Raw genomic sequence first — 25,635 nt, forward strand, 5'->3', positions numbered from 1 at the left:
CCAAAAAAGAAAATTGCAGACCAATATCCCTGATGAATACAGATGCAAAGATCCTCAATAAAATTCTGGCAAATAGAATTCAATGCCTCATCAAGATCATTCACTATGATCTAGTAGGTTTCATCCCACGAATGCAAGGATGGTTTAACATACATAAATCCATCAACATAATACACAGCATCAACAACAAGAAAAATAAAAATCACATGATTATATCAATAGACTTAGAAAAGCATTTGATAAGGTCCAACACCCATTCTTGATTAAAAAAAACTCAACAAGATGGGAATAAAAGGAACCTTTCTTAATATAGTTAAGGCCAGTTACCACAAGCCAATGGTAAATATCCTCAATGGAGAAAAACTAAAAAAAGCCTTTCCTCTAAATTTTGGTACAAGGCAAGGTACCTTTCTCACCACTCCTATTCAACATAGTACTGGAAGTACTTGCTATAGCGATTAGGCAAGAAAGATCAAGGACATCCAGATAGGAAAGGAAGAAGTCAAGCTCTCACTATTTGCAGATGACATGATAATCTACTTAGAAAACCCTAAAGACTACCAAAAAGCTTCTAGAAACAATAGATGCATATAGTAATGTGGCAGGTTACAAAATTAACATACAGAATTCAATGGCCTTCTTATACATCAATAATGATAGGGAAGAAATGGACATTAAGAAAATAACCCCATTCACATTAGGGCCACACAAATTCAGATACCTTGGAGTCAACTTGACTAAAGATGTGAAGGACCTATATAAAGAAAACTATAAAACCCTGTTCCAAGAAATAAGAGAAGACACACAGAAATGGAAACACATGCCCTGCTCTTGGATTGGCAGGATCAACATTATTAAAATGGCAATACTCCCCAAAGCATTGTACAGATTTAATATGATCCCTTTAAAGATACCCATGACATTCTTTAAAGAAGTGGATCAAACACTTCAGAAATTTATTTGGAACAATAAACACCCATGAATAACTAAAGCACTCCTTAGGAAAAGGAATATGGGAGGCATTACTTTCCCAAACTTTATATTACAAAGCAATAGTTATCAAAACAGCATGATATTGGAATAAAGACAGACCCTCACTCAAATCAATGGAATAGGCTTGAGTACTCGGAGAATGTTCCTCAGACATACAGTCACATAAGTTTTGATAAAGGAGCAAGAAATCCTAAACGGAGTAAGGAAAGCCTCTTTAATAAGTGGTGTTGACACACTGGTTAGCCACTTGCAAAAAAGCGAACTAAGACCCCCAGCTAACACCATGTTTGAAGGTAAAATCCAAATGGAATAAAGAATTTGATATCAGACCTGAAACCATAAGGTATATAGACCAACACGTTGTTAAAACTCTCCATGACATTGAGACTTAAGGAGGAAACAGCACTCTAAACAAGTGGAAGCAGAAATAAACAGATGGGACTATGTTAAGCTGAGAAGCTTTAGCACCTCAAAGGAAATAGTGCCCAGAACAGAAGAGCCACCCACGCTGTGGGAAAAACTATTCACCCAATAACCATCAGATAAGGGGTTAATATTCAAAATATACAAGGCACTGACAGAACTTTACAAGGAAAAAAAAAACATCTAACCCCATCAAAAAATGGGGAGAAGAAATGAACAGACACTTTGACAAAAAAGAAATACCAATGGCTAAAAGACATATGAAAAAATGCTCCACATCACTAAACATCAGGGAGATGCAAATCAAAACAACTATGAGATACCATCTCACACCACAGAGATTGGCACACATCACAAAGAATGAGAACAAGCAGTGCTGGTGGGGATGTGGAGAGAAAGGAACTCTTATTCACTGCTGGTGGGAATGTCGTCTAGTCCAACCTCTATGGAAAGCGATATGGAGATTCCTCCAAAAGCTGGAAATCAAACTCCCATATAGTTCAGCTATACCACTCCTATGGATAGACCCTAGGAACACAAAAATACAGTACAAAAATTCTTTCCTCACACCTATATTCATTGAAGCACTGTTTACGATAGCCAGACTCTGGAAACAGCCTAGATGCTCCTCAATAGATGAATGGCTAAAGAAACTGTGGTACATATATATAATGGAATATTATGCAGCTGTTAGGAGATATGAAGTCATGAATTTTTCCTATACATGAATGTATATGGAATCTATTATGCTGAGTGAATTATGTCAGAGGCAGAGAAATAGATGCAGAATAATCTCACTCATTTATGAGTTTTAAGAAAAAGAAAAGACATTTTTGCGATAATTCTCAGGGACAAAAGATAGGAGGGCTGGAAGGTTCAGCTCACTATATGAAGCTCACCACAAAGAGTGATGAGTGCAGTTAGAGAAATAATTACACTGAAACATCATAACAAAATGTGAATGAATGAGGGAAGTAGAAAGCCTTCTAGAGCACAGACCTAGAGTGGGGAAGAGGGACATTTGGGACATTGTTGATGGGAATGTTGCACTGGTGAAGGTTTTTTTAAAAAAAAAAAAAGAAAGATAGAAAAGAAAGGTTTGTCCAATTTATTTTTTCCATGTGCACACAGCCAGTTATTAAAATACAGGCTAAAAGTGTGTGAAAAAAATAAAATAGTGATGGGTATTGAGTAACCAGCAAGGAGGAAAAGGTACTATTTTAGATTTGATGATTAGGAAGAATCTCTCTACAGTGATCTTTGACTTATATGAAGAGAGTAAAGCCATACAGCTTTCTTAGGGACTAGCAATCTATAAGGAAAACACAATATAGACTAGATGACTCTTAAATAGGTGCTGGCTTTTATTTCGTTTCTTTACTATATCTCTGTGGAAGAGATTATATAATTTTCCCAATTGAACAAGAAATATGATGGTTGGTATTACTGGGTTTCTTTTTGTTTTTTTCTGTTTTTTCTTTTTTCTTTCTTTTTCTTTTTTTTTTTTTGTTTTTGTTTTTGGGGCCACACCCATTTGATGCTCAGGGGTTACTCCTGGCTAAATGCTCAAAAATTGCCCCTGGCTTCGATGGACCATATGGAACGCTGGGGGATCGAACTGCGGTCTTTCCTTGGCTAACGCTTGTAAGGCAGGCACCTTATCTCTAGTGCCACCTCACCGGCCCCAAAATTAAGGTTTGTATTTTTGTTTTATTTTTGGCTCACACCCGGCAGTGCTCAGGGGTTACTCCTGGCTCTACGCTCAGAAATCACTCCTGGCAGGTTCAGGGGACCATATGGGATGTTGGGATTCGAACCACCAACCTTCTGCATGAAAGGCAAATGCCTTACCTTCATGCCATCTCTTTGGCCCCTATTACTGGATTTCTTAATGTTGAACCATCCTTGCATATTTGGTTCTGTTTGGAGGGGCCTTTTTTTGTTTGTTTGTTTGGTTGGTTGGTTGGTTTTGGGTTTTGGGTCACACCCAGCAGCGCTCAGGGGTTACTCCTGGCTCTACACTCAGAAATTGCTCCTGGCAGGCTCCGAGGACCATATGTGATGCCGGGATTCGAACCACTGTCCTTCTGCATGAAAGGCAAACACCTTACCTCCATGCTGTCTCTCCAGCCCCTGGCCTTTTTTTTTTTTTTTTTTTTTTTAGAGTGGGCAGAATGCCCATACCTGGCAGTGCTCAGGACTTACTCCTAGCTGAGCTTGGGGAACGATATGCGGAGCCATATGCAGCCATATGCAAACTATTCATTGTACTGTCTCTTTGGCCCCATCCTAACATTTTTTGCTATAAACCATAGCTATGTTTGCTTTCTTTCTGTAAACTCTCAAGTTGTTTTGAGTATCATTAAATTTACCAATTTAGTAAAGATTTTTTGGTTTCACCTTTAGTACATTTTGGAAACAAGGATGAGTAGTAAATCCTTAATCTCACTCTTAATCTCCCCATCTCCTTATGGCATTTTATATGGTTTTTTCTGACTTTATAAGGCTTCCTTCATAATTAATTATTATTGAATAATACTGTTTATCCAAATTTTTGCTTTATTTTAAGTAGAATTAATGAAAGTAAAGCTTATTTTTGTTTATCACTATTACCAACTATTTTCCATTATCATAGGTGATTTAATTTTTTGTTTTGTATTGGTTTTGGTTTTGGGACCACAACCAGGAGTTACTCCTGGTTCTGCACTCTGGCAGTGCTCAGAGGACCATAGGGGATGCCAGGAATAGAAATGGGTCAGCCTCATGCAAGACAAATGCCTTACCTGTTGTACTATCCTTTCTGGCCCCGGTGATTTATATTTATGTATATTTTTATAACTATATATCATAATATATTGTATATAATATAATATTTAATATATTATGACTATAATTTATGTTTATATATAAGATTGATTAATGTGTGAGTGTAACCATAGCTTTGCAGACTGGGTAGAACTGTCATATCATCATCTAGCACATGGGTGGCGAATACGCGGCACTCGAGCCGCATGCGGCTCCCGGCCAAAATTAATGCGGCTCTTTGCCTCTTATCAATATTTTGTATACTGTGGCTCTTTGCCAAGTTTGGATTTTGTTCTGCTGCTTCTGAGAAGAGACCTGTGAGGAGAGGTCTCCGAGCGCAGAGTCCTGCCCCCAGGTTGCGGCATCCCATCTCCCATCCCTCGGAAACAACTGCACAGGCCAGCGAGTGGGGTGGGGGGGTGGGGGGGATGGGGGTGGGTGTCACATATTGGGTCACATCTTGCCGTGAGTTCACACCCTCACCATCACTGCAGGATTTTGACCCTCACTCAAAATGGCAAAATGCAATATGTGTTTAATAGATTATTATTAAAATTAGATGCTTTTGTGTGAGTGTTTGTCTGTTTTGGCAGGTCACTGCCTGGTGTGGCTCTCTGACTCTCACAGTTTAAAATTTTGGCTCTTTGTGTCGAAATTGTTCGCCACCCCTGATCTAGCATGTGAGAATACTGAAGCCTAGAAAAGTACAATTAATGATTACAGCTGACACGAGACACTCTGTTTTGCTTGCTAAACCAGTGGATTTTTTCAGAAGACTGTTTAGGTTAATTTGCATCTTTCAGCACTGCATTTACTTTCACCTCTTTCCTTCCACCCCATTTTGTCACCTTACACTTACTGCATACTAAGTTCATGGCATGCTCTATCTGTAGCATGTACTTTGTTAGCCAGAATTGCAGTGCTGTTTCCCCTGTGTTAGCCGGCTAGAGTATACTGTTTAATGCCAAGAGGCAAAGTGTTTGAAGGGAAGCTAATATTGAAAAGGATCCTTTTATAAAGGTCACTGTAATCGAGAATGTGTGTCTGGTTGTTTTTCTTCACTGCAATTGACTTCTGTCAGTGATGAAATGAAGATTTACTATATCTTGCTTTACCCCAGAAAAGTCCACTTAGACTTTGTCTAACTTGGTTTGTCTAATGCATATGACATAAAGGTACCTTTATTTCCCAGTGATAATGACAGAGAGATTTTGAACGCTTCTCATTAATTGACTGAGTATTTAAGTTTCATTCCTGGCACTAGCAGTGTAATAGCCGTGAAAGTTTTAAACACAGCAGAATCACAGAGGACTTGGGTTCAGCCACACACAGGCAGATTTAGTTACAGTTTCTTGTTAAAAGATGTTTCTGGAGAGAGAGGAAAGGACCTGACTGGGGGGATGAGCAAGCTATAGATCCAGAACTCAAGTAGCTTCTCCATCAGACAGGGATGGATGTGTGTGGGAGTCTGGCCAGTAGTCTGTCAGTCTGACAGCTCTGTCAACCAGGGTCACTCTTCTTGCCAGATTAGCTGCCATTATGGCTGGTCCAGACAATTTATGTTTTGCTGTGCATGTCTTACCTGACATAGGATACATGACTATGTGTGCTAAGAAAGTATCAATTCCTCTCTAAAGGATTCATTTAAAGTCACCACTTGTTGTGAAGAGGTCACACTGTGAATGAGGTAGGTTTATGTACTAAGTCAGGAAGAGGCATAAATCCACAGAAAAGGTGTAATATTTTTCCTGCTATCTTCTATTTGGGTGACTGATGTAGAAGCCAGTGTTTTTTTGATGGTACTTTAGCCTTAATCAAAGTTGATGGGTGGGAGTGGAAACGTGAAAAATTAAGAATTCTCGGAGGTCATGTAGATAACTCAAAGGGTCTGTATAAATCCTTTGCATATGAGAGTCTCAGGTTTGATCTCTAGTACTACATGGTCACTCAAATAGCCCTAGAAACTCCGGATGTGGCCAATCAATCAGTAAATAAATCATCAGATTTCTAGACTCCACTTCAGATCAAATCAATAGATTCTGTGAGACTGGGGCTGGGAATCTGTACTCTACTTGATTATTTTGTACATTGATGTTTAGTAGTAATGCAAAAGTAAACATTATGGGGAGGTAGGCCAAAATATTTTACCCCTGACTAGACATGGCATATTACCCTGCAAAACACTGAAACCAATTACTGAAACACCATAAGGTCAGGCCCCCCAACTAAAAAAGTAAAATAGTAAACTACAAATGATTCATCTCCCCCACCGAGTACAATGTACAGAATAGATTATTTCAGTGATAGAAACCCATACTGAAAATATATATAAAGGTCTATAATTTATTTTACCAAATATATGTACCTTTTGGTAAATAAGCCTAATTACTAAGTATGGAACTCTACCAAAGCAAAGTATATGATTATAATACTATTTTGTCTATATTTATACTGGGCCAAGTTTTCTTATAATCTTGTTGTATATATTGTGGGGTGACATATATAGAATAAATTATTCATTATAATTGTACCATTTTACAGATGAAGAAACCAAGGCTCATAAATTGGCTGAAACCACATAGAAAATAAGCAGTAACTTTGGTATTTGAATCTCCAGGTAGCCTGACTTCAAAGTCAGGTTAATGCTTTGAATGACTTATAGAGATAACTTCTTTTTTTGGTTTTGTTTTTTTGTTTGTTTGTTTGTTTTTGGGCCACACCCAGTGACACTCAGGGGTTACTCCCAGCTATGCTCTCAGAAATTGCTCCTAGCTTGGGGGACCATATGAGACACCAAGGGATCGAACTGCAGTCTGTCCTAGGCCAGCCAGGTGCAAGGCAAATGCCTTACTGCTCTGGCCCCATAGAGATAACTTCTTATCTCAGAACAACTGATAGAAATAGGAAAGTTAAGTAATAGTAAAGCTCTAAAAGGCTATATATATGAGGGGCCAGACAATAGCACAGCAGGTAGGGAGTTTACTTTGCACGCGGTGGATCCATGTTCAATCCCTGGCATCCCATATGGTCCTTCAAGCCTGCCAGGAGTGATTTCTGAGTACAAAAAATAAATAAATAATATGTATAAGCCAGAATGGCAGAGCTGAACATTAAACTAAGAATCGGGTAACCTGAGCTTAGTTCTTACTCTGAGTTCTTGCCATCTATTTTACTTTAGCCAACCTTTTTCTTTATCTTATGAAAAAAGAACCTAGGATTATATAAATATTTTTGTTTTGTTTTAGGGCTGCACCCATTGACACTCAGGGGTTACTCCTAGCTATGTGCTCAGAAGTCACTCCTGGCTTGGGGTACTATATGGGATGCTAGGGATTGAACCGCTGTCAGTCCTAGGCTAGCGCTTACAAGGCAGACTCCTTACAGCTTGTGCCACTGTTCTGGCCCCAAGGATTATATAAATATTTTTCATAGAAATTGTATCTCATAGTTATATGCTTTAAATGTGAGCTGGGGTTGGGTACTGATGAAATATAACTGAACTGCCTCAAACCTGTGTACTTTTCAGAAATTTAGCTAGAATCATTGTTCTTCTCTGTTCCCTCCTTCTCACACCCATACACCTGCCTCTCACATTTCTGTTTCCAATTTCTACAGGTTTCATATGTCCCTTTCTTCACCCTCACCAAAATTTCTAGCTTTCAAACATAACACATAGTTATTAGGCCTTATTTTCATAAGTTCTGAGGTATGTTTGACCATCTTTCAAAATATTATGGGTTCATTTCCTGAAGAAAATAAGACATTCTTTATCTAGAAATGTCATGTTGCTACTCTTCTTTTTATTCATCCCTAATATTTTTTAAAAACTACCTTTGATTAGCTCTTTACCAAAAAGAAGGCACCATTTCACACAAAATCTTTTGGTCAAGTTCTTTATTTGATCTTAATAATTCTGCAATTGTGATGTCTGGGTCAGAGTTCATATTGGCTGTATTCATCTTAATAGAGTTAACAAGTGTGTCAGATTGTCAAGTCATGGCTATAATTGATTTTGGCTTTGAGGTTTTCCTTCATAATAAACAATGGGACCTGAGCCAAAAAAGCTGTGGTTTATCCTAGCATACTGATGACTAAATAATGTAAGTGATTTCCCCTCGTGCTTATTCTGTTACCCCTGGAGCTTGATTCATGCTATTTGAATGAATCATATCCAAAGACTATCCTTAATTTAAAGGAATTTTGCTTGTGTACTTTCCATCATAGTTGAAAACATCTTGAAGTTCACTTTGAAAGTTAGAGGGGGAATGGAGAAGTATGGGTTAGAACTCAGAAGAGACAGGACAAGCCTGCTAACACTTTGAATTACTTACATAAATCAGGCAGCTAAAAATGCCCTTTGACTGGGGTGGGATTGCTGTGGGGATCTGTATTATTACTCACTGTGCTACATGAAATTCTTCTGGATGGAAATACTAAAGATACACTTGATTTTTTGTTGGGCTTCTGTCATTTTTCTATAACATACTGTTGTACAAATAATCTTGAGAACTCAGTTTATAAAAACTTCAGTGGATAAAGGTAATCAGCCCAAAGTATCAACTAATCAGTTTATAGATAGTTGCTTCCTGAAATATGAACATAATAGTAGTTTACTAAAACCAAACAAAGAACCCTTCAGCCCTCTTCTGATTAGTTTATTAATAACTATTGATATCAAATCTCCTTTTCTTGGTAAGTCTAGTATACAAATTGGCATATATAGACAAGTGGAAAATGTTTTCTAAATGAATTAATTAAATGGGAAAACATGATTCATATCAGCTTTCTTAAGCTAAGTTTCCAGTGTTCATTGAACACTTAGGAAAATGGGTAAATGTGGTTCATATCAGCAAGATGTGGATGATAACGCTAATTCTAATAAGGTAGCCATTTTGCTGACTTTTGGTGAGGCTTAGCTTGTCCCTATGTTGAGCACTCAGTGATTATTCTATTGACTGGATTGAGTGTTTCTTATATCTCTCTTCCTCCCTCTATAGCCTTTACTTTTGAACAGGGAGATATTTGAATTGACTTCTTTCTCTGAAGAAAGGGACTGTAGAATTCTGGAGGAAGTAAAAGACAGGAAATGGATGTTAATAGAAAGGCTTTCTTGAACAGTAGGATCTAGTTCTTGCACACTGTTGATGTGTGTATATATGTGTGTGTAGTTTTTTTTTTATATTTATATATATATGTGTGTGTGTGTATAAATTTCATGGAGTCCCACTATGTCTTCATTGCGTTTTTGGCTTGCTCTCTTTTTTCTTACGGAGGCTTCGACAGTCTATGTGAAGACCAGTGTACAAATTCTATGCTTCAAATAGCCCAGAAAGGAATCCATTTTACAGAGAGGTGGTATAAGGGGGTTCCCAGGTGATGCTAATGAGATCCCCATCAGTTATTCTTGGCCTCCTGAGCCAGTGTTTTGGTGCATGGGCCCAAGGATGCCTTGATGTTCAGTTCCTGAGGAGCTGAAGATAACTGAACCTCCCTGGCAGTGCTTGGTGCCTCCAGGATTGCTCCTTACTCAGGGAACCATGCTCAGAGAAGCCTGTGCTGCTGAGAATAGAACCTGTGTCATGTGCATGATTGCTGGACTATCTCTCAGCCACAGAAAGGATCCATTTTTATGACCCTTGACAGTAGAGACTTAGAGGATTTTTTTGTTAATGACTTTAAACACTGAAAAAAATTTTTTTTGGTCTTTTGTACCAGTTTTTAAGTGTTTTCAAACCAGTAATGTTTGATTTTTTTTGCATGTGTCATCTCATTCTTGCTTAACATTTCTTATTCATTTTTATACCAAGGGCAAACCAGGTTGTCTCCTTGGGAAGTGGGGGGGGGTGGAATCTGATTTTAGTTCCAACTCTGCTAGAGGTGTTCTTCATTGTCTTAAAAAGTGGTAACTAAAGAAATTTGTTTTAAATATCCTAGATAATATTCAACTGATTTTTTTTTCATTTATTCCATATACAAAGGGAAGTAGTTGGGAGAGTTTTTAGGGCTAGCTCTGTGCTTGGGAGGGTCAGTCCTGATGGCACTTGGGACTGTGTGGTGCCCAGGATCAAACCAAGGCCTCCCACATGCAAAGCATGTGCTTGGTCCTTTGAGCCATCTCTTCAATCCTCAAAAACAATTTTTTAAATAGGATCTGCTAGAAATAAATTCAAAGACAAAAAGTGCTGAAGAGAAAGAATAACTGCAACATTTGAAGCCATATTTCTCTTTGTTCCCATAGACTAAACAGAAATGTTCAATGTGCTAAAAGCCCATCCTTTTTTTTTTTCTTTTAAAAAATAGGGAACGCTTCACGAATTTGCATGTCATCCTTGCCCAGGGGCCATGCTAATCTCTGTATCGTTCCAATTTTAGTATATGTGCTGCCAAAGTGATCACTCATCCTTTTTTTAATGTTAACTTCTATTTTCTTAACTGTTATTTTTGTTGACATACATTGTATTTTAATGTCAAATATACATTGTTGAAAAATAAGTGTGTATACAGACTACATAAAGTTCATCACGACATTCATTGCTACTTCTCTCACCATACAGTTGACCCTACAGTTGGTCCCCTTTATCAGATTTACCTACTCCTTTTCTCCTTTCTTCTGGTAACCACTAAATTGCCTTATATTTAAACCTTTATTTTTGTTTTATTTTGTTCATTTACTTGTTTAGTTTCTTTGCACACTACATATGCATGAAATTATGCATGCCAGTTTTGCTTCTTCTGACTTCACTAAGGATAATAGGTTTATCACTGTTGTTACAGAAGAACTTCATCTTTTTTAGATAAATGTGTTATATTTCACTGTTTTAACTTTTTCATGCTTTCTTGCTTCCAGCTCTTGACTATTGTGAATAATAGTCCCATAAACATGAGGGTGATTATGTTTCTCTTTGAATTCATGTTTTTGGATAGCTTTTTGGAAAGACTTAATTTTTCTTCTGGGAGACTTATAGCTTTCATGGAGGATTCTGAACTCTGCAATAGTGGGTCAGGCAGGTTGGTCAGAAAAATGAACTGTTCTATTTTGTGCTACATTTCCCATCAACTCCCATGCCCACTCCCAAAATGACAGACATCTCCTTAAGTGATGGGTCTGTGAGAGCTTAGTGTCATGCTTCCTTGCTTAATCAAGTCTTCAGTAGAGTCCTACTAGGCCAATTTCACTAAGATATGAGAAACTTAGTGTGTGTCTAAGTTTGTTAAGATCAATTCTTATTCACTGAATGGTTTCAGGGCCCTGCTTTTCTCTTTTCATTCTCAAGTTGGAAATAGAGCTGACTAGACAAGTGTAGCAATAGAAAATTTCATAGCAATCTGATACATTTACTAAATTTGAATTTTTATTTTGTGGTCTTAATTTTTCTAGAATTATCCTTTTAGTCTGCAGGGGATTAGAAATAAGAAAACAAAAACTGATCTTAAACCACAGATGTTTTGAGAAGCAATGCTCCTGGTATGACTCCAGTCTAAGTTTCTCTCCAGTGTGCCTCTTTTCTATCTGAAGAAGGGATTTGTTCTTTCTTATTCCCAAGCCCAAGTACCTAGATCTTATTACAGTTTATTAAATTGTAGTGAAGCACACATGAAGTTTGCCATCATAACCATTTTCAGTAGGGCTATATACATTCACATTATTGTGCAACCATTCCTAGAACTCTTTGCTTTTGTAGAGCTAAGATAGTACACCCACTAATTACCCTTTATTGTTCTCTCCACCCTACCTTAGGAAACTGCTATTCTACTTTGATGAAACTGACTTTTGATTCCTCATAAAAGTGATTTTATCAATATTTATCTTTTTTATTGCTTTACTTAAGTATCATATTTACAAGACTGTTCATTGTTGGGTTTCAATATCTTTTATTTTATTTAAATTTATTTATCTAGAGAAAATGTGTCACATAGTTGACATACTGACCATAATATGTTTGTTTCAGTATGACAGAAAACAGTTATTAAAAAGTTATTAAAAATTAAAAGTTCTGGGGCCGGGTAGGTGGCGCTGGAGGTAAGGTGTCTGCCTTGCAAGCGCTAGCCAAGGAAGGACCGCAGTTCGATCCCCCGGCGTCCCATATGGTCCCCCCAAGCCAGGGGCGATTTCTGAGCACATAGCCAGGAGTAACCCCTGAGCGTCAAACGGGTGTGGCCCAAAAACCAAAAAAAAAAAAAAAATTAAAAGTTCTATTAAAAATAGAAAGAAAATAGAGAATCTAAAAAATAGAATTGGAAAAAGAGGAGAATTTATTAATAACTATATTCGTGAAAATTATTGTATTACCATTTAAGTTGTTAATACGATAGCCAAGTTTCTTTTATGACTGTTTTATTTCACTTAACATAATGACCTTAACATTTATCCACAATATAGCACATGTTAAATTTTCCTTCCTTATAAAGAATGAATAATGTCTCGTTCTATGTATTTATTTATTTACTATCCACAAACACTTAGATTGCTTCTACTTTTGACTAGTCTGAATATTGCATTAAGTATACAGATCGCTTCTCCCCTCCTTGACCCTCTCTTCCCTTTTCTGTCCTATCCTACCTTGTTGTCCTTACCTTCTTTCAGAGAATGAACCCAGGGCTTCACACATACAAGGTCTACCACTAAATTTCATCCCTTATCTCTGCTTCTACTATTAACTATTTTGGGCATATACCTAGAAATATAATTACTAGATCATATAATAATTCTGTTTTTAGATTTTTTTTTAGGGGTCACCATATTGCTTTCTACAGTGGCATTAAAATTTTATATTTCTACCACCAATGCATAAATTCTAATTTCTCTGTATTCTGGGAAATTCACATCGTTTTCTGATGGTTATAAAAAGCAGTAGCTATTCTCACAAATTTACAGTGTTTCCTCATTGTGATTTTGATCTGCATTTCACTAATGATTGATGATGCTGAGAAACTTTTCATATGATAATGTTCATTTGCATATCTTCTTTGATGAAACTCCCATTTTATAGTCCTTGCCCATTTTTTAATTGGGTTTCTTAGGGGCCACACCCCGTGGTGCTCAGAGCTTACTCCTGGCTCTTCACTCAGTGGTCATTCCTGATAGGCCTGGAGATTAATTCCAGGTCAACTTTATGCAAGGCAAACTTCCTACCTGCCTATTGCTCTGGCCCCAATTATTTGTTCTTTTTGTGGTTGTTAATTTGTAGGAATATTTCTTATGTTCTAGATATAATTCTTTGTCAGACATTATTTGAATATATTTTGTCCCATCCCATAGGTTGTCTTTGCCCAATGTTGACAGTAACTTTTTGATTCATAAAGATTTTTAAATTTTGTTGTGGCCTAATTGACCTGTTTTCTTTTATTGACTGTGTTTTATGTGTTACATTACATTTTCCCTTATATTTGCTCTTAGATTTAGCTTTTTGGTCAGTTTTAAATTGGTTTATTTTGGGGGGGTTGGATTTGGGCCAAAACTAGTGATACTCAGTACTTACTTTTTGCTCTCTGCTCAAGGATCACTCCTGGTGGGGATCAGGGCACCATATGGATGCCAAGATCAAACCCAGGTCAGTCATGTGCAAGGCAAGTGCTCTACCTGCTATACTCTCACTCCATCCTGAGTTAATTTTTGTATGTAGCATAAGGCAAAAATCCAGATTCACTCATTGCTTTTGGTATACTATTTTGTCAAGTCATTTGTTGGAAGGAACTTTGTTCTTGCATTCAATGATTCCTTCCCTCACCACCAAAATGAGAGAGTAGTTGGTTAGCAAGCAATGCTCAGAAAAAATGAGTATTAATTCATGCTTTGATTTTGCCAATTTGGGATACAGAAGGGAGCAGGGTTATTTCGAACTTAAGCCTTGATTTGATGTTACATGTAATACTGCTATTTTATGAACAATATTGCTATTAGTTCAAAAGGAAAATTTAAAATAAATTTCATGAAAGTTCATGAAAACAGAACCATTTCATTTTCTAGACAACTCGATATGTCCTAAATTAAAGTGCCTAGAGAGGACAAAGGAAGCTTTATGTTCTGGTAATTGATAGTATAATTGAACTTACATGAAAATGCACTGCATAATTTTTATTGAGTTCAGTGTTGCTCTGTGGAGAAATCACTCTTCAAAAAAAAAAAAGACTATTTTGGGGCCAGAGCGATAGCAGTCTGTAGGGCATTGCCTTGCATGCAGGTAACCTGGGTTCAATTCCCAGCATCCTTTATGGTCCCCTGAGCCTATCAGGAGTGTTTTTTGTGCACAGAGCCAGGAGTAACCCTTGAGGACCACCAGGTATTGCCCCAAAACAAACAAAAAATTGGCGATTTTTTCTCTTGACTGATAGAAAATTCAGTGCTAAGTTCTTTTAGTCAGCTACACATATGTTCATTCCTTGTTTTTCCTTTATTTGTCTTACTTTGATTTTGTAAGTCAATTTTATTGAAGTGTAATTTACATTTAGTAAAATACTAAATGCATTTCAGGTTTGGACACATGTATGCAGCTGTGTAATCACCACTTGACATTCAATTAGAGCCTATTTCTATGCCTCCAAAAGTTTCACTGTGTGCCATTGCAATCATTAGTCCCTTTCTGTCCTTTATTAAATAGTTCTACTGAATCTCTGCCCTTAAATGTTAGCCACCGACTTGCTAAAAATACTTCTGGAAGTAGGTGCAATCTAAAAGTGTAACTTTTTAAATAGATAATCTTTTTAAGCTTCAGATTTTCTTCTTGTGTTCTGTCAGTTTCTGTTGCTTTAATCTAAAAAAGTAACATTCAAACTTTTAGAACTTGTTTTATTATAACTATACTGGTAAGCTGATACCTTTCTATGGGGATAGGGGCAAACCTGGTAGTGTTCAGGACTTCTCTGGCTCAGTACTGGTGAGGGATATGTCTATACTTGGGAGAACATGTGGTTCCAGAGATTGAACCTAGGTCCCCTGCATGTAAAGCATATGCTCAGCCCTTTGAGCCTTCTGCCCAGTCCTGAGCTAATAGTTTATTAAGAGTTGCCAGATACCATTAAGAGGCCATGTTCTTTTCCCCTTAGAACTAATTATCTAATTCAAAAGATTTTCTTCTCTAGTCAGACATATTTGTTCCTTGAGAGGTTTGTGCCTACCTAAGTGGTCATCTTTGCCAGAAGATGAAACATGGATGAATCTCCAGTTGCCTTGCTGTGGCATGTAGAAAGATAGTGGTCTTGCTTTCTAGTATTTCAGCAAGTTGTGGCCGAGGAAAATGTGCAGCTGCTTTTAGAAATGTTAGAGCTATGACTGTTGGTTGATATCATGTCTTTAAGTGACAACAGCTTTAGCCAGCTGGATTATGTATGGGGACAGTGGAGGCTCAAGAAAGGTGTGAGGCCGCTCGAGCAAATGTGTTAAGTTAGACATGAAGAATTATAGGCCGTGGCTTGTATCAGAACAATATTAGCATGAACAGTGGATAGCCCATAGATCTTCCCTCCTGATACTAAAGAAACAGTAAGAATGATGGTGGATTTTTTTTTCTGTTTTTCTTTTTAACCATTTTCACTTGCCAAATGAAAGGGATTATTATCATTATTTTTACTATTCTAGGATTACTATGATATGACGAACTTTATATGACTCTAAGTGAAGATGTACACTAAAATGTCTTCTGTAGGTGGCCTTAGTTTTAAATCCATGTTTTCTTATATTATGACAGAGCAACTCATTTAGTTAGTGGGATGGGGCTGGGGTTGCTCCCAGAGGTGTTCAGGAGGCTTAGAGGCCCCACTGGTGATTGATTCTTTTTTTTTTTTTTTCTTTTTCTTTTTGGTGGTTGATTCTTAACCAACCCTCCTGCTTGTTTAATGTGAGGATCTGAAAACATGGTGCTGCTTGGCCTGGCAGTGCTGGGAATTACCTTTGAGTACATTTCAGGGCTGTATCTAGTGATGTTGGAACTGTTTTAAAAGGAAATCAGCACTAGTAGCACACGTAAAAGGGGACATAATTATAACCATTAGACATTTTCTTGGGGGATAGTAAAGGGAAGAGAGGTTGGGCCACACCCTGTTGTGCTCAAGGCTTATTCCTGGCTCTAAGTTCAGGAAATATTCCAGGTGACCCTCAGGAGACCATATGTGATATTGGAGATTGAACTGGGTTAGCTATTTGAAGGCAAGCCTTCATCCCTAGATCATCTCCCAGCCTTCTCATGGTATTATTTTCTTTGTGAATGATGTAGAAGGGGGTGTCACTGAACCCAGTTATGTTTACATTGTTTATAAAGTCCCAGTGTAAAGATTGCTTGATCTATCTTTTCCAGTACGACTGCAGTGCTGTTTCAATCAGGTATCCTAAAATGCTTGACATTTCCATGAATTTGTTTGATTATGGAAAGGGGGGAAATGATAATAATTTTTTTTAGTTTTCTCTGCTCAAGTTACCTTATATAAATGATTAATTTTAATCCATTGGGAAAACTAATAATTTAAATTTTATTATTGATGTGTAATTGAATTATATATTTCAGGATTGTTTTTAAACTTTAGTGATTGATTGGTTTGTTTTGGGGCCACACCCAGCGGTGCTCAGGTGTTACTCCTGGCTCTGTGCTCAGAAATCACTCTTGGCAGGCTTGAAGGACCATATGGGATGCCAGAAATCAAATCGGGTCCCTCCTAGGTTGGCCACTTGCAAGGCAAATGCTATCTCTCCGGTCCCAAAATTTTAGGATTCTTAAATCTAAGAATAACCCAGAGTGCCAAAAGTAGAGAATTGTTGATTTTTGCTTCATGAAAGCTAATTTGGCCTCCCTAACTATTCCCATTGGCCTAATTTTGATATAATCTTGGTGATTATGTCTATTTGAGGTGCCATTGAGTTTGGCACTTTTTTTTAACTTAAAGGAAAACAGAGCATATACATTTTGTCACAGAGGCAAGGCCTTTGGTTTTTGTTTGTTTCTGTTTGTTCAGGGCTTATTCCTTACTCTGCTCAGTGATCACTCCTGGCTGGGCTTGGGGAACCATGTCTGGTACTGGGTATTGATATTTGAGATGCAGTTGATTCTTCAAGTGTGCATACTCTTGATGAAAATAACAAAGTCTAATCTTAATTAAAAAAAATAACCTTGTTAACTCAGTTTTCTTTCTCTCCTCTTTAACTTCCTTTTAGGACTCAGCCCAAAACCATGTTTGCCCAAGTGGAATCTGATGATGAGGAAGCAAAAAATGAACCAGAATGGAAAAAGCGTAAAATCTGAAGACTGTCCTAAAAGAGATGCTTGCATGGGGTAGAGCTTTGGATTTTTAAAAATGAAATAAAATAATACCTTTCTATGAAGAGATTTTTGTCCCTTATTGCATCGAGTCATTTGAAAGTTATTTGCTACCTTGAGGAAAATTGTGCCTTCATGTTCTTACCTACAGCTTTCAAGCTGTATTAAAGGAAATGAGAAACAGCATCAGAAACAGTATTACCAAGAACTTTAGATGTTTGTAAACTTTTATTTTGGTCGTGTACAGATTTTCTTAAGCTTGAGTGAGTGGAATGTATATTGTAATATGTATCTGCCTTCAGCCAATCTAGGACTAAATTAGAAATTGACATCAACAAACTTGATATTTTGTCATTGTTTTACATCCCTTGTTTATATGGCTGTAAATAATTTGGGTGAGCTCAAATTAAAAGCACTATCATACTTTAAAAAATATTTGATGATCGTTAATAGAAGAATATAGTGGTCATGGTTTAGGAAGCAGGCTTTGAAGTTATCCTGGTTTTGCACTTTCCTGTCTGGATCATCCTGGGAGAACTCCGGAACTCTTTTGCCTTGGATGATAGCAGGACATCACAGTTGGATGAAGCACTTCTCTGAGAATATTGAGTAATGCATTTGGCACATGGTAAAAACACCCTAAATATTTGCTCTTTTAAAATAAGGATAAAGATACCTACTTTGCCTGATTTTCATCAGGATTCAATTAGAGGGGTGTAGAAATGCTTTATACATGTTAAAAAAAAACCCTATTAAATCAAAGGCATTAAAAAATAATTCTCAAAGATCCTTATATTTTTGTGACTAGTAAAATAAAACAGACATTGACAGATTGTCCAAAGTAGTAATGAGTCAGTGAAATGGAATTCCATGATCTGGTTCTACATAGGCTTGGGATTTTTTTCCCCCATGTAAAATGTCACTACCATGACAATTCGGGTATTTTTTTTTTTTTAAAGCACGCTTGCCTTTTGCACTCATGTTCTCATCTGTCCTGATGAATTAAATAATTATAAAGTGAATGATGATCTAAAATGTATGTCAGCAGTCTTCATATATCACTCATCTTCCCCTCAGGTTTTTTTTTTTTGCTAGTGGTTCCCCACAGGGGGGTTCTGAGACCACACCTGGTGATACTCAATGCGGGTACAGAGAGCATGTGGTGTTAGGAATTGAACTCAGGACCTAGCTCATGCTAGCCATGTCTCTACTTCTTGCACTTTTCTTCCCAGTTCCCTGAATTAAAACAAAACAAAAACATTCAATCACAGGGCCGGAGTGGTAGTACAGTGGTAAGGCATTTGCATTGCATGTGCTGACCCAGGATTGACGTGGGTTCAATCCCCCCAGTATCCCATGTGGTCCCCCAAGCCAGGAGCAATTTCTGAGTATACAGCCCAGATTAATCCCTGAGGGTCACTGGGGTGTGGCCCCAAAACAAAACAAAACAAAAAAATTCATTCACAAATTTCTTGTTTTTATATTTCTAAAGTTGCAATAATCATTCTTCCATAAAGAAAATCTCACTTTTTGGGGGGGTTTTGGAGCTTTTGGTTTTTCATCCTGATGATGTTCAGGGCTTATTTTTGGCTCTGTGCTCAGAGATTATTCCTGTTGGTGCTCAAGTGACCATATGTGGTTTCAGAGCTTAAGCTTGGATCAGCAATATCCAAAACAAGTGCTCACTTGCTTTATTATCTCTCAGTCACCTAAAAATCCATCCTAGTCAACTCCTTTTTGTCTATCTACTCTTCCATGTATATCTACATTCTATTTTACTTTCCTTATAGGAAAAGTATAAGTACAGCTTATAGGTTGTAGTTATTAAAGGAGGAACTAACATTTGCTGAGTGCATCTGATATGATGAGTACTATTCTAAGATCTTGTTTTCACTCCTTTTACCTCACATGAGGAAGTATAATAGCCAAACCCATTTTACAAATGAGGTTCAAGATGTTGGATTATCTGGTGTCATATGGTAGAGAGCTGGATGATCTCTAACCTCAGAAATGAATAGATGCCACACCTCAACTTTCCTATTTCTGTTGAAATACACTTCAACCAAAATCAATTACAGACCAATATTTTGATGCAGCTGCTTAGGATTTGTAAATTTATTACTTCTTGGATAAAATCTAAAAACATTTCATTTTCCCATCTTAATATAAACATTGCACCATATGGAAGTATTCGCCTTGCTTTAGCCAAATTGCAGCAAAAGGTTGGAGGGAGGAGTGAAAATGATCATAGTGGTCTTGGCCGAATCTACTATGACCTAAGGGGACAGAAAGGCAAATTCTGCACGAAGAGTTTTCTCCTTGTTACCCACAAAACATTGGGCCTTTTCATGCTTGAGATGATCTGTCTCACTCAAGAGAGTTCTTTTAAAAATTTGATGTTCCACATAAGGTTGGTGAAAATGCACGTAGAGCATTCAATTTTGATTTTAGTGAACAAAGATCATAGAATCATCATGATTATTTGACCTGTCATCCTTCTCCAAAATGGACATCTTCAGTTAGTGATCCTCTGAGACCTCACACACCTCATCCCCTCAGGCCTCATTTGACCCCACCAAACACTGTGTCTCCAACCTTCATCAACTAATGTTCTAATTGGGCAAAAGAAACATGTGGATGTCAAGAATGACTCCTCCCTCAGCCCTGTGCCCAACCCATCTAACCACTTACCGGTTTCTGTTGGAACTGTCTTCTGAATCTCATGTTCGACTTTTCTCTCTTCTTTCACTGCTTCTGCTAGAATTTAGACCCATTTTCCCCTCTTCCTACCACCTTTCAGAAACTTCCTTTCTAGCTAATCTTTTCGCTCTCACACACATTTATTCAGCCATTAGTTAGCTTTCAAACCCCGAAACCTCTCATTCCTTTTCTTTGCTTAGATCTTTCCAGGGTCTTCTATATGACCTATATTAGTTACTAATTTATGAATAAGACAAATTCACAAATGAGTAAGACATAATAAAGACTAAGACATCCAGGCATCATTTCAGTCTCCCTGATCACATGTTTCTGAAGCTAACCAACATCCTTTGTACACATTGTCTCATCTTTTTTCTTTGTTTGACTAAGAAATTCTTTTACCTTTAAAATAAATTTTTTGTTTGGTTTTTGGTTTTGGGGTCACACCCAGCAGTACTCAGAGGCTACTCCTGGTTCTGTGTTCAAAAATCACCCCTGGTAGGTTCAGAGGACCATATGGGATGCCAGGGATAAAACCCAGATAAGTCTCAGGTGGCCACATGGAAGGCAAACACCCGACCCGCTATGCTATCACTCTAGTCCCTTTTATCTTCTTTTTAAATATGCAGATCAAATTTACCTTCTCTGAGTAGCCTTCTATGACCTACTACTAGGCCATGATTAGTATTATCCTTGATCCCTACAGTTGCTTACTTATGTAAGCACTCTAATCTTATGTTGCATGTTGTTTGTATGTGTGTGTGTGTGTATATATATATACATATGTACATGATTTGTGAGTCTAAGTGTGTTTCCTCTGCTAGAATGTAGCTAAAAACTAAAGCTCATTGGACTCTGAATAGTTAATAAATTTGTAATGATTATTAGGATCCATGTTTTATTCACATTTTTGTTGCTAGACCTTAGCAAAAGAAGGTTTAAAAGGTGATGTTCACTAAATATTTGGAAGAGGGAAGGAGAAACAATCAGGGAGAAAAGGGTTAGAAATATGATGAGTATGGGGTATACTCTGCCTGTTCTGCCAGTAAAAAGAAAGATCATTTGTAGTGGTATAGGGACTGCTTTGCTCCTCTCTTCTAGGATTTGTTTATAGGTTGGGGTGACTCTGGGAAGGAGCAGGATCATTAACATTAGTTGTGTGTTGTTCCTGCCTGGGCATTGCCAACAACCCTTAAGCCATGTAAGCTCTCACTTCTTGTCCTGTTGGGATTGCACTGTCAAGGACATGGGACCCCAAAAACCTAAAAATCTCAGACATTTCTGGTATTTTTTTCTTTTAACAAATAAAGCATTTAATTTTGGTGGGGAGAGGGCTCCACGGCCAGTGATGCTCAGGGGTTTCTCCTGGCTCTGAACTCTATTCCTGAATGGGGACTAAATGGGATACCAGGGGTTGAACCCAGATTGGCCACATGTAAGGAAAGCACCTTACATACCTTAATACCCAGTGTATTATCTCTAACCCCAGCGTTAATTTTTTTTTTAATTTTTATTGTGGTCAAAGTGGCCAGTATTAATTCTTTTTTTTTTTTTTTTTACTAAATCACCATGAATTACAAAGTTACTCGAGTTTTATTTTATTTTATTTTATTTTATTTTTTTTGGTTTTTGGGCCACACCCGGTAACGCTCAGGGGTTACTCCTGGCTATGCGCTCAGAAGTTGCTCCTGGCTTGGGGGACCATATGGGACACCAGGGGATCGAACCGCGGTCCATCCAAGGCTAGCGCAGGCAAGGCAGGTTCACCTTACCTTTAGCGCCACCGCCCGGCCCCAGTTACTCGAGTTTTAGTACAATGTTCCAACTCAGGTCTCTTTGCTAGTGTCCACTTCCCTTCACCAATGTTCCCAATCCCACTCTTCCCCACACCTTTTAGGTACTGTGGTCCATAGTACTTTTACTGACAGAGTATCATGTATATCACTTTGTCTCCTTTGAGCACCGAGTCCTGGTCTCAAGACCACTTCTTAGTGCTTCTCTCTGACTATTCCTTACCAGACCCCTTTGGCAAGCTGCTTATTAAGGACCAATTATTACTCTTCATTTCTATTGATATGGAGGTTCATAGCCTCAGAAGAGTGTCTGCAATCCTCCTCAAAGTATGCAGCTTACTTTGAGAAAGTTCATATTCCCTTTTTTTCCTGTGAAGAGAATCCAAATCTTTTTTTTTTTTTTTTTTTTTTTTTTTTTTTTGGTTTTTTGGGCCACCCCCGTTTGATGCTCAGAGGGTTACTCCTGGCTAAGTGCTCAGAAATTGCCCTTGGCTTGGGACCATATGGGACGCCGGGGGATCAAACCTCAATCCTTCCTTGGCTAGCGCTTGCAAGGCAGACACCTCTAATGCCACCTCGCCGGCCTGAGAATCCAAATCTTTAATTGAATTTTGAGATATTTGGTATTATTAACAATTCATCATCTAAGAGGACTATATAAAATTGGCTCCTTCAGACTTGTAAACCAAGACATCACTCACACACTTATTTACAAACCAAACAGAACAAATGAATCTAAAACCTCTTCACACAGTGGTTCCCATTTTAGCTAGTTAAACTTATTTCTTTCTTTATTAATATTTATTTTGGAGGGAAGGAGGGAGATGGGGGCATTGGTGGTGGGAAGGTTGCACTGGTGAAGGGGGTGTTTTTATTGTGACTGAAACTCAACAACAATCGTGTGTAATCATGGTGCTTAAATAAAGAAAAAAATATTTTTGAAAGATTATTAGATCTCTAACCCACTTAAAATTAATGAAATGAGGGGCTGGAGAGATAGTATAAGGATGAAAGACACTTGTCTTGCAGTGCAGCCAACCTTGGTTTTATCTTTGGCGTCACCAACAAAAATCAGCCCTGAACATAGAGCCAAAAAATTATGATCATATGTAGGCCACATTCAAGCAGTCAAGAGCAACTAAGTAAACTTCAGGAAAGTTTTTAAGATTAGGGTTTGAGGGAGTACTGATAATATGCTTGCCTTGCTTACTACTGACCCAGGTTTTATTCCCTGCATCAGATATATTCCCCAGGCTCTGCCAGTAGTGAGCCCTGAGCACATAGCTAGGAATAAGCCCTAAGTACCAATGAGTATGTCTAAAAACCAATAAATCAGATGTGGTAGAACCAGAGAGGGCAACCAGATGCCTGCTTAGATATACAGGAAATCTTCACATAACATCTTCATGGAATTCATGGAACTGTGAATTTCATGAAGGCAGTTTCCTTGAATAATATTGTTTACCTTTATTTATTTGACTTTTCTCATAAAAACTTAACAACATTGAAGACAGCATATTCTAGGTCTTGCTTATATAGCCTGGATTAGAACTCAGGAGAGGATGCATTGTTCAGTCTACTTGTTTGTGAGGAGAGGAAGCAATAACAGATTGTTTACAGACGCCTACTGAAAAGATTCTGTTGGAATAGGACCTGTAGATAGCCACTAGGAAAGTAACCATTACTCCTAATTGTTAATAATATTCTACCAAAGAACTGAGAGAAAAGTGCCTAATGATGGTAGTGTGTGTGTGTGTGTGTGTGTGTGTGTGTGTGTGTGTGTGTGTGTGTGTGTTATACAGGAACATATATAAAAAGGAGGCTTTAGAATCAGATAGAACTTACTATTCCAAGTAGTTTCCTGGATTATTCTAGAGTTTAAATTGGAGGTCTTCAACATTTTAAATAAGTGCATCAATGCCCCACTTGTAATAATATTCATTAAAGAAAATATGGACAAGTTTAGTAATAGATAAAATGATCACAAGCTCTTAGGCATTTGCCCTAGGATAACCTTCTCTTAGTGGGCTCTGTGATATCTTGAACAATAGAATATAGAAAGATGATGCTTTGCTCTTTCAGGCCCAGGAATTAAAGGAAGTTTCTACTTCCTTTTCTTTGGAATACTTGTTCTTGAAATTACCCGCATGCTGTAAGGTAGCCCAAGGAGTTCCGTGGAGAGGCCCACTTGGAGAAGAACAAAGGCCCCTGGCCAACAACCCCAACTGAACTCCCAGCTGACAGCCAGGTTCAGCATGTTATTGAGCCATCTTGGAAAGCAGATCCTTCAGTCTCAGTTGAGTCACATCAGCTGTTTTTGCATGAAGCAGAGATGAGCCAGCACCTACTGAGCTCTGCCCAATTGCAGATTAATGAGAAAAACAAATGATCAGTGTCATAATAAGCTAGTAAGTTATGGGGTAGTTTTTTATAAAGAAATATATCATTTGAGCAACCTAAGAAATAAAAATAAATCATTTATTTATATAGTTATAGTGCTAATATGATGGCTAGTTATTTTCAAATTTTTCTTTTGTATACCATATTGAGGTTTAGTTGCTCTTTTTTAAGTTATGTTTGAGGCCTTTATTGATATTAATGTTTATGACATGCAAAGTTTCTGAACCACTGCTATCCTTCCACCACCATGTCAAAGACCCTCCACCAGTAGCCTACTGTCACTTCAGTCTTCTTCTTTCTTCCCCACCTCTAGTCCCTGTCCCTGTGTGACTAATTAGTAACTTCAGATATGTAGTCAAATGTCCAAGGGTTTGTTATTGTATATTGTTCATCCCTTGCTTTCTTTCTTTTGTATTGCTTTTTGGGGAGGGTCATACCTGGTGATTTTCAAAGGTTAATTCTGACTCTATACTCAGGAATCATATCTGGCAGTGCTCAGGGGCCATATGCAATCCTAGGGATAGAACCTAGGTGGATTTCATGTAAAGCAAGTGTCCTACCCATTGTTCAATCTTTTCAGCACCCTTGCTTGTTTCTTTTTTTTTTGTAGTACATCTGGAAACAATTATCTGGTATTTGTATATATATACACATATACACACACATACCTTACTTTGCTTACCATAACCCCCATATGCAATTATTATATAATCTTTATTTAAAATATTTGCTTTTTCTTGTTAACAATGCAAAATCTTGGGAGGACAACATTGGTGATGGGAATGCCCCTGATTCAATGTCACTATGTACCTAAAATATTACTATGAAAGATTTGTAATCTGCTTTGGTCAAAATAAAAATTATTATAAAAATGTAAAATCTCCACATTATTACAAACTATACCTCATATATTTGTAAATGCTACTTAGTAATTCACTATATAGATATATATTTTATATTTAGCCATTTTCCAATTATTGGCAGTATGGCTGTTTTGAATTTCAGCAATGCTGTTCTGGTTATTTTACTGAGATAGATATTATAATATTAAAGTTGCTGGTTTATATTGCAGAGTTATTAAACCAGTAACATTAGGGTTTCAAGATCTGTGCCTGCCTAAACTTTTAATGTGTTTGTTTGGTTTGGTTTAGTTTGGTTATTTGTTTTGGCTATTGGGCCACACCCAACTATGCTCAGAGGTTACTTCTGGCTCTGCTCAGGGATCACTCCTGTCAATGCTCTGGATTGCATATGGAATGGCAGGGACTGAATCTGGG

At 37.6% G+C, this 25,635-nt stretch overlaps 1 protein-coding gene and 1 non-coding gene across 2 annotated transcripts in view; one reads left to right on the forward strand and one right to left on the reverse strand.

Moving 5' to 3' along the window:
- The window catches only part of WDR70 (WD repeat domain 70), a 282,711-nt gene extending 265,187 nt beyond the window's left edge, over window positions 1-17,524 (forward strand). Inside the window, 1 exon segment of the mRNA XM_049767710.1 lies at window positions 17,363-17,524. Within this exon segment, the coding sequence (XP_049623667.1) occupies window positions 17,363-17,450 (88 nt within the window). The 3' untranslated portion in view covers window positions 17,451-17,524.
- On the reverse strand, window positions 10,514-10,617 carry LOC126002192 (U6 spliceosomal RNA). The gene has a single exon (XR_007492960.1). It is a non-coding gene; the product is annotated as a U6 spliceosomal RNA (small nuclear RNA).
- Window positions 17,525-25,635: the final 8,111 nt, after the last annotated feature.

This window comes from Suncus etruscus, chromosome 2 (genome assembly GCF_024139225.1).
Source record: "Suncus etruscus isolate mSunEtr1 chromosome 2, mSunEtr1.pri.cur, whole genome shotgun sequence".
In the NCBI taxonomy this organism is placed as follows: Eukaryota; Metazoa; Chordata; class Mammalia; order Eulipotyphla; family Soricidae; genus Suncus; species Suncus etruscus.